Raw genomic sequence first — 9,296 nt, forward strand, 5'->3', positions numbered from 1 at the left:
CATGTCTCTGAGGGAAGGGAAACAAAAGCAAAAATAAATTATGGGGATTGCGTCAAAATCAAAACCTTCTGCACGATGAAGGAAGCAATCAACAAAACTAAAAGACAACTTACAGAATGGGAGAAGATATTTACAAATGATATATCCGAAACATATAAAGAATTTATAAAGCTCAATACCCCAAAAATGAATAATCCAATTTAAAAAATGGGCAGATGACACGAAAAGATATTCTTCCAAAGAAGATAGACAGACGGCCAATAGAGATGGCCAATAGAAGGTATACAGATGGTCAAAAGATGCTCAACATCACTCATCATCCGGAAAGTGCCAATCAAAACTACCATAGGATATCACCTCACATCTGTCAGAGTGGCTAAATTTAACAACTCAGGAAACAAAAGATGTTGGCCAGGATAGGAAGAAAGGGGAACACACCTGCACTGTTGGTGAGAAAGAAAACTGGTAGAATAACTCTGGAAAATAGTATGGAAGTTCCTTAAAATGTTAGAAATAGAACTATCCTATGAACCAGTAACCACACTCCTAGGTATTTACCCAAAGAATACAAATATACTGATTTGAAAGGATGCATGCACCTTGATGTTTATGGCAGCATTATCTATAACGGCCAAGTTATGCAAACAGCCGAAGTGTCCATCAGCTCATGAATGGATTAAAAAAAGGTGGTATAGGCAGTCTGGGCCTTTCGTCCCAGCTGTGCTGGCAGGGCTGAGGGTAACATCCCGGGCTCGGGGGAGAGGGTTGGGGTCATGGCCAGCCGCTGACAGGGCCCGCTTCCGCTTGGTGCTGCCGCCGCCGCGGCCGGCTGAGGAGGGGAGATGAGTTGGTTCAACGCCTCCCAGCTCTCCAGCTTCCCGAAGCAGGCCCTGTCCCAGGCCCAGAAGTCCATCAACAGGGTCCTGGATATCCAGGAAGAGGAGCCGAGTGCCTGGGCTGAGACGATTTCGTACGGGGAGCCAGGAATAAGTACTCCTGTCAGTGGAGGATGGGATTCTTCAACCTGGGGGTTAAAGTCAAACACTGAACCTCAGAGTCAGCCGGTAGCCTCTCCTAAAGCAATTACAAAGCCAGTTCGGAGAACTGTGGTGGATGAATCTGAAAATTTCTTCAGTGCCTTTCTCTCTCCAAGGGAGACCATTCAGAAGAGTCCAGTGGTGTCAAAACCACCAGCTAAATCACAACGACCAGAAGAAGAAGTGAAGAACACTTTACAGGAATCCTTGCACACTGGACAGTCAAGAACATCTGAAATAACTGAGTCAAAAGTAAAAGACTCTACCCCATCTGCATCAGGGGAAACTCCAGCAATAGATGCTCTGTCGCCTAAAACTGAGGGCAAGCATGAAGAAAATGTTAATAAAGAATCTGATATGAAGGTGTCAACTGTACGTTTGAAAGTGTCTGAAAGTGTAAGCAATGTGAAAACAACTAGAGAAAACATATCTAATATGTCTGCAGCGGACACGAAGGACATGGCTTTGGAACCTAAGGAACAAAAACATGAGGACAGACAGAGTAACACACCTTCACCTCCTGTTAGCACCTTCTTGTCGGGTACTTCTACCACCAGTGACATTGAAGTTTTAGATCATGAAAGTGTAATAAGTGAGAGCTCAGCAAGTTCAAGACAAGAGACTACAGATTCCAAATCAAGTCTTCACTTGATGCAGACATCTTTTCAGCTTCTCTCGGCATCTGCCTGTCCCGAATATAATCGTTTAGATGATTTCCAAAAACTCACTGAGAGTTGCTGCTCATCCGATGCTTTTGAAAGAATAGACTCGTTTAGTGTACAGTCATTAGATAGCCGTAGTGTAAGTGAAATCAATTCAGATGATGAACTTTCAGGCAAGGGATATGCTTTAGTACCTATTATAGTTAATCCTTCAACTCCCAAAACTAAAATAAATGAATCTGTTGAAGGAAAATCGGAAGAAGAAGTGAATGAAACATTAATTGTACCCACAGAGGAAACGGAAATGGAGGAAGTGGACAAAGTGCAACACCTGTTAATTGTGAACAGCCTGATATTTTGGTTTCTGCTACACCAATAAATGAAGGACATACTCTCTTAGACAAGGTGGCTGAGGAGCGTGAAGCTGCTGAAAGTAAGCCGGAACCGCATTCTGAAAAGGAAGATGTTTGCAAGAGAGTTGAATTTCTGAATGAGAAACTGGATAAAAGGGAGGCTCAGTTATTATCTCTTAGTAAAGAAAAAGCACTTCTAGAAGAAGCCTATGATAATCTGAAAGATGAAATGTTTAGAGTGAAAGAAGAAAGCAGCAGCATTACTTCCTTGAAAGATGAATTTACTCAAAGAATTGCAGAAGCAGAAAAGAAAGTTCAGCTAGCCTGCAAAGAGAGAGATGCTGCTAAAAAGGAAATTAAAAGTATAAAGGAAGAACTTGCTACTAGATTAAATAGTAGTGAGACTTCAGATCTTTTGAAAGAGAAAGATGAGCAGATCCGAGGATTAATGGAAGAAGGAGAAAAACTTTCAAAACAGCAACTGCATAATTCTAACATTATTAAGAAATTAAGAGCCTACGACAAAGAAAATGAAAATATTATTGCAAAACTGAACAAAAAAGTTAAAGACCTAGAAGAAGATTTGCAACATTTAAAACAGGTCCTTGATGGCAAAGAAGAAGTTGAGAAACAACATAGAGAAAACATTAAGAAACTAAATTCTGTGGTGGAACGCCAAGAGAAGGATCTTGGCCGACTTCAGGTAGACATGGATGAACTTGAAGAAAAGAACCGAAGTATTCAGGCTGCTCTGGATAGTGCATACAAAGAACTTACTGATCTCCACAAAGGCAATGCTGCAAAGGATAGTGAAGCCCAGGAAGCTGCTCTAAGTCGTGAAATGAAAGCTAAAGAAGAACTTTCTACTGCGCTAGAGAAGGCCCAAGAAGAAGCCCGTCAGCAGCAAGAAACATTAGCAATTCAAGTTGGAGATCTTAGACTGGCCCTGCAACGTGCAGAACAAGCAGCTGCCAGAAAAGAGGACTATTTACGCCATGAGATCAGTGAACTCCAGCAGAGACTCCAGGAAGCAGAGAATCGAAACCAAGAGCTGAGTCAAAGTGTTTCATCAACAACAAGACCGTTGCTTCGACAGATAGAAAATTTGCAAGCAACTCTGGGGTCCCAGACATCATCGTGGGAAAAGTTAGAGAAGAATCTTTCCGATAGACTTGGTGAATCCCAGACTTTGTTAGCAGCAGCAGTTGAAAGAGAACGTGCAGCTGCAGAAGAATTCCTTGCCAACAAAATTCAGATGTCCTCCATGGAGTCACAGAATTCTCTCTTAAGACAGGAAAACAGTAGATTTCAGGCCCAGTTAGAATCAGAGAAAAATAAGCTAAGAAAACTTGAGGATGAAAATAATAGGTACCAGGTTGAATTAGAAAATCTAAAAGATGAATACGTAAGAACACTTGAAGAGACAAGGAAAGTGGGCGCCTGGGTGGCTCAGTGGGTTAAGCCGCTGCCTTCGGCTCAGGTCATGATCTTAGGGTCCTGGGATCGAGTCCCGCATCGGGCTCTCTGCTCAGCAGGGAGCCTGCTTCCCCCCCCCCTTCTCTACCTGCCTCTCCGTCTGCTTGTGATTTCTCTCTGTCAAATAAATAAATAAAATCTTAAAAAAAAAAAAGAGAGAGAGACAAGGAAAGAAAAGATACTACTGAATAGTCAGTTAGAAATGGAGAAATTGAAAGTTGAACAGGAAAGGAAGAAAGTTGTTTTCAACCAGGAAGCAATAAAAGAAAAGGAACGGAAGCCATTTTCTGTTTCTAGCACTCCCGCCATGTCACGTTCGAGTTCAATAAGTGGAGTTGATATGGCAGGGCTACAAACATCTTTTCAGTCTCAGGATGAGCCTCATGATCACTCATTTGGACCAATGTCTCTATCAGCTAATGGAAACAATCTTTATGATGCTGTGAGAATGGGAGCAGGATCCAGCATTATTGAAAATCTGCAGTCTCAGCTAAAACTCAGGGAAGGAGAGATTACTCATTTACAGCTAGAAATTGGCAACCTAGAGAAAACACGCGCAATAATGGCTGAAGAGCTAGTTAAATTAACAAATCAAAATGATGAACTCGAAGAGAAAGTGAAAGAGATACCCAAACTTCGAACTCAGCTAAGAGATTTGGATCAAAGGTACAACACTATTCTGCAGATGTATGGAGAAAAAGCAGAAGAGGCAGAAGAACTTCGATTAGATCTTGAAGATGTAAAAAATATGTATAAGACTCAAATAGATGAACTTTTAAGACAAAGGCTCAGTTAACTTCTGAAAATTGCATTCCTATCAAACTGAATGTAAAACATTTAATATCTAAAAGTAGACTTCCAATAAATTCTTTTATAGAATTAGAAAGTGGAATTTACTGTAGAGTTCAAGAACTGAAAAAAATTGTTTTCTAGTATATAGTAATATTTGCAGTTAAATTATTTTGTGCAATATTTGAACTTTATTTTTGAAACTATTCTTTAAAGATTTATTTTTTTAAAGCATCAATGTTTTTTGTTTTTGTTTTTTTGTCTTGAATAGCACAGAGATTACTTTTCCTCATATCAACATGGTTAGGGAAGGAGAGAGTGTTCATATGTTGTATTGTAAATATATAATTAATTGTATCTGTAATTTATATGTGTTTGTATATATTAAGGACATTTAAAGAGTTATATTAACATATTGAAACTTTGAAATCTTTCACATTTCAACATATCTAATTACTACTTCATGAAAATAGACATTAAGTGTTCTAGTAAAAAAAATTATTAAACCTGCAGTTACTAAATTTTGAACTAATTTTTTTTTCTTTTAAAGTAGAAGTCACACACTGTCTGAAGCTTAAAGGGTGAATGATTTAAACTTTAAAATTTTTGTGGTCTGAGAATTTCTTTCACCCAGATTCTACAATTAAGTCTGTACAGATTTTGGTACCTCTCTGGTGAAAGCTGTAGCTATTCAGTTAGTTATATAGGCATGATTGGATAGTGGAACAATTTTACTTAGAATGATTTTGTGATGATATCAGTGACATTTGAGTGATTTTTGAAGAGGTATTGTTTTACTGCCCTCCCCTATAAAATGAATCAAAAGTGATAAAATAATACCATGATTTTCTCTTAAAAATTAATTGTTCATATTTTGTAAAGCCTTATTTTTAAGCACATTAAAAATCAATATTTGATATTATAAAATATAAGAATATAGAGAAATTATTGGAGCTAATTTAAATTTGGCCTTCTGCAATTCTGTATAATTTATCACTTTTTCTCAAAACTTTACACACAAAATTAGTGTGGAATAGCTTTAAAAAAATAGCTATGCTTTCTTCCAAGTGTTATTTTGTTTAAAAGTTAACTGGGCCTTGTTTTAAATTTGTGAAATATTTTGATACATTTTATTACTGAAAGTCATTACCTGACTTTACTTGCAAATAAAAACTCTCATTTAATTTTTAGTTGAATTTTAAACACTAGAACTTTGGAGTATAACTATAAGCAAGCCATGTGGAAGAATTTAGAATGCTTTTCAGGGCAATTCAAGTGACCTCATTATTGTTCTTTTTTATTCCAGACAGCATTTCTGTCATTGGATCTCTAATTTGTAGCAGTAACAAGTAGTCTTTTAGTGTGAACCAAATTCATAAAATTAATTTTCTGTATTTTAGTGGTAAAAAGCAGTGTAATAGCTTTTTGTCAGCTTGGACTTTTTTATTTTTGCTTTTGTTTTTGTTTTTTTAATATTCAGGGGCTGACAAGGAATGACAAGACTGATAGCAATAAGAAATGTACAAAATTAGAAAATATAGGAAACTTAAGTTGCAGAATATCAAGTGTTTGAAACTAGAAGTTCAGGAATTATAAAATTATTATTTTAAAATATCCATTAGCAAGAAAATAAAACCTTCAGGTTGTTGAAAACAGATTGAAATAAAACTCCTATACTTTTCAATTTCATAATATTAAACATTCTCTTTTCTTAATTCTTATTTACATTAATAAAGTCCGTTTAACTTATAAAAAAAAGGTGGTATATACACACAACAGAATATTAGCCATAAAAAAAGAATGAAATCTTGCCATTTGCAATGACATGGGTGAAGCTAGAGAGAGTATTATGCTAAGTGAATAAGTCAGTTAGGGAAAGACAAATACCATATGACTTCACTCCTCATGGAATTTAAAAAGCAAATGAGTAAAGGGACCAAAGAGAAAGAGAGAAAGAGAGAGGCAAACCGAGAAACAGATTCTTAACTATAGAGAACAAAGTGTTGATTGCCAGAAAGGAAGTGGGTTCTTTAAGGGTTAAATAGGTGATAGGAATTAAAGTATGTCCACTCATTGTGATAAGAACTGGGTGTTGTATGAAAGTGTTGAATTGCTATATTGTACACTTGAAACTAATATTACCCTATGTGTTAACTAATCAGAATTTAAATAAAAACTTTAAAAAATCAAGTGGGTTTCTTATTCATAATGTATAATTCAGACTTATTTAATTTACTCATGGGGCATCTTCTTTAGTTGTATTTAAAGAACATTCCTATTTGAAGAGATTATTACTATACTTGGATTAATATGTATCATATCTGTATATTTTATTCATTACATTTTGTTGTTTCTCCCTACCCTCCTTTTTTTCCTGCATTTTCTGGTTTTAACTGCATATTTAATATGACCCCGTTTCTCTCCTCCCTTAGCATATATGCCATTTATATCTGTTTTTAAAAAATACTGAGTGGCTGCTCTAGAGCTTAAAATATATATTTAAAAACAATCTAAATTCGACTTTGAGTAATACTGTACTGTTACATCCACTACAACTATATCCACCTGTGCAGGTATCTTATAACTTCCATCTCTCCTTTCCATCCTTTGTGATATCGCTTTCATTTTTTTCGCTTATCAATATGCCATAATCATTCAAAGCATGTGTACTACTATTTTTTAACAAAGAATTTTTTTAGAAGGTTGAAAAATAAGAAAAATAAAATACTTTATCTTCATTTATTCTTTCTCTGCTACTCTTCCTTTATTGAGAGCCTGTGTCAATTCAATGGAACTTTCCTTTTCCCTGAAGAACTTTGAGCATACCTTGCAGGGCAGGACTGGTTTTATTCATATGAAGAAGTCTTTATTTCACATTCACTTTTGAAAGATAATTTCCTGGATATAGAATTCTGCATTTTTTCTTTTTCTATCCACATATTAAATATTTAACTCCTCATCGATGGCAGAGTTTGTGCAATGATCCCACTGTAATTCTCATCCTTGCCCTCTGTATATTGGATATCACACATGCTTCCCAGGCTTCTTTTTAAGATTATCTCTCTGTATTTGGTTTTCTGCATTTGGAAATAACATGCCCAGGTATGGGTTTTTCGTATTTATCCTGTTTGATACTCTGATTTTCCTTGATGAGTGGTTTGTTTTCTGCTGTTAATTTTGGAAAGCTCTTAGGCTATATTTCTTAAAATATTTCTTCTGCTCTATTGTGTATACTTCTTGTACTACACATGTGTATGTTACATCTTTTGATATTGTTAAGCAATTCTTGAATGATCTTTTTCTTTTGTTGTTTATTAAATCCTTTTTTCTGTGTGCATTTCAGTTTTTAAAGTTTCTATTGATTCTTCTTGCTCTTCATTTATTTTTGTTGGCCAAGTTGAATCTACCAATGAGTCTATTAAAGTCATTCTTCATTTTTATTACTGTGTTTTACTTCTAGCCTTTTAAAAAAAATAAATTTTGTGAACACTTCTTTTGATTATTTTAGAACTTTTCATCTTTGTTTATATTATGTACTTGTTCTTGTAGGTTGCCTTCTCTCTTCATTAGAACCTTTACCATATTAAACATTATTTTTATTAGTTACTTGTCTCACAATCCCAATATCGACTTCATGTCTGAATATGGTTCTGATTCTTGGTTTCTCTTTCCGGATCGAGTTTCTTCTTGTCTTTTGCTTTTTTTTTTGTACTTTATGTTTTTTTAATTTATAAGTCTTCACATCTTTTTTTTTAATTTATTTTTTGCTTATTTTCAGCATAACAGTATTCATTATTTTTGCACCACACCCAGTGCTTCATGCAATCCATGCCCTCTATAATACCCACCACCTGGTACCCCAACCTCCCACCCCCCAAACCTTCAAAACCCTCAGATTGTTTTTCAAAGTCCATAATCTCTCATGGTTCACCTCCCCTTCCAATTTCCCCCAACTCCCTTCTCCTCCCCAACTCCCCATGTCCTCCAAGCTATTTGTTATGCCCCACAAATAAGTGAAACCATATGATAATTGACTCTCTCTGCTTGACTTATTTCACTCAGCATAATCTCTTCCAGTACCGTCCATGTTGCTACAAAAGTTGGGTATTCATCCTTTCTGATGGAGGCATAATACTCCATCGTATATATGGACCACATCTTCCTTATTCATTTGTCCGTTGAAGGGCATCTTTGTTCTTCCCACTGTTTGGCAACTGTGGCCATTGCTGCTATAAACATTGGGGTACAAATGGCCCTTCGTTTCACTACATCTGTATCTTTCAGGTAAATACCCAGCAGTGCAATTGCAGGGTCATAGGGAAGCTTTATTTTTAATTTCTTGAGGAATCTCCACACTGTTCTCCAAAGAGGCTGCACCAACTTGCATTCCCACCAACAGTGGAAAAGGGTTCCCCTTTCTCCACATCCCCTCCAACACATGTTGTTTCCTGTCTTGCTAATTTTGGCCATTCTAACTGGTGTAAGGTGATATCTCAATGTGGTTTTAATTTGAATGTCCCTGAGGGCTAGTGATGATGAACATTTTTTCATGTGTCTGATAGCCATTTGTATGTCTTCATTGGAGAAGTGTCTGTCCATATCTTCTGCCCATTTTTTGATATGATTGTCTAATTTGTGTGTGTTGAGTTTGAGGTGTTCTTTATAGATACTGGATATCAACCTTTTGTCTGTACTGTCATTTGCAAATATCTTCTCCCATTCAGTGGGTTGCCTCTTTGTTTTCTTGACTCCTTCCTTTCCTGTGCAGAAGCTTTTGATTTCGATGAAGTCCCAAAAGTTTATTTTCACTTTTGTTTCCTTTGCCTTTGGAGACATATCTTGAAAGAATTTGCTGTGACTGATATCGAAGAGATTACTGCCTATGTTCTCCTCTAGGATTCTGATGGATTCTTGTCTCACGTTGAGGTCTTTTATCCATTTTGAGTTTATCTTTGTGTACGGTGTAAGAGAATGGTCAA

General features: G+C 36.3%; 1 protein-coding gene across 1 annotated transcript; it reads left to right on the plus strand.

Moving 5' to 3' along the window:
• The first annotated feature begins 807 nt into the window (after positions 1–807).
• LOC309867563 (TATA element modulatory factor-like) lies at positions 808–6,075 on the plus strand. The gene is given in 3 exon segments (XM_082736518.1): positions 808–2,010; positions 2,013–3,475; positions 3,692–6,075. Coding segments are annotated over 3 exon segments (3,264 nt in total). The 5' UTR covers positions 808–842; the 3' UTR covers positions 4,325–6,075.
• Positions 6,076–9,296: the final 3,221 nt, after the last annotated feature.

The sequence above is a fragment of the Mustela nivalis genome, assembly GCF_964662115.1.
Source record: "Mustela nivalis genome assembly, chromosome: 6".
In the NCBI taxonomy this organism is placed as follows: domain Eukaryota; kingdom Metazoa; phylum Chordata; class Mammalia; order Carnivora; family Mustelidae; genus Mustela; species Mustela nivalis.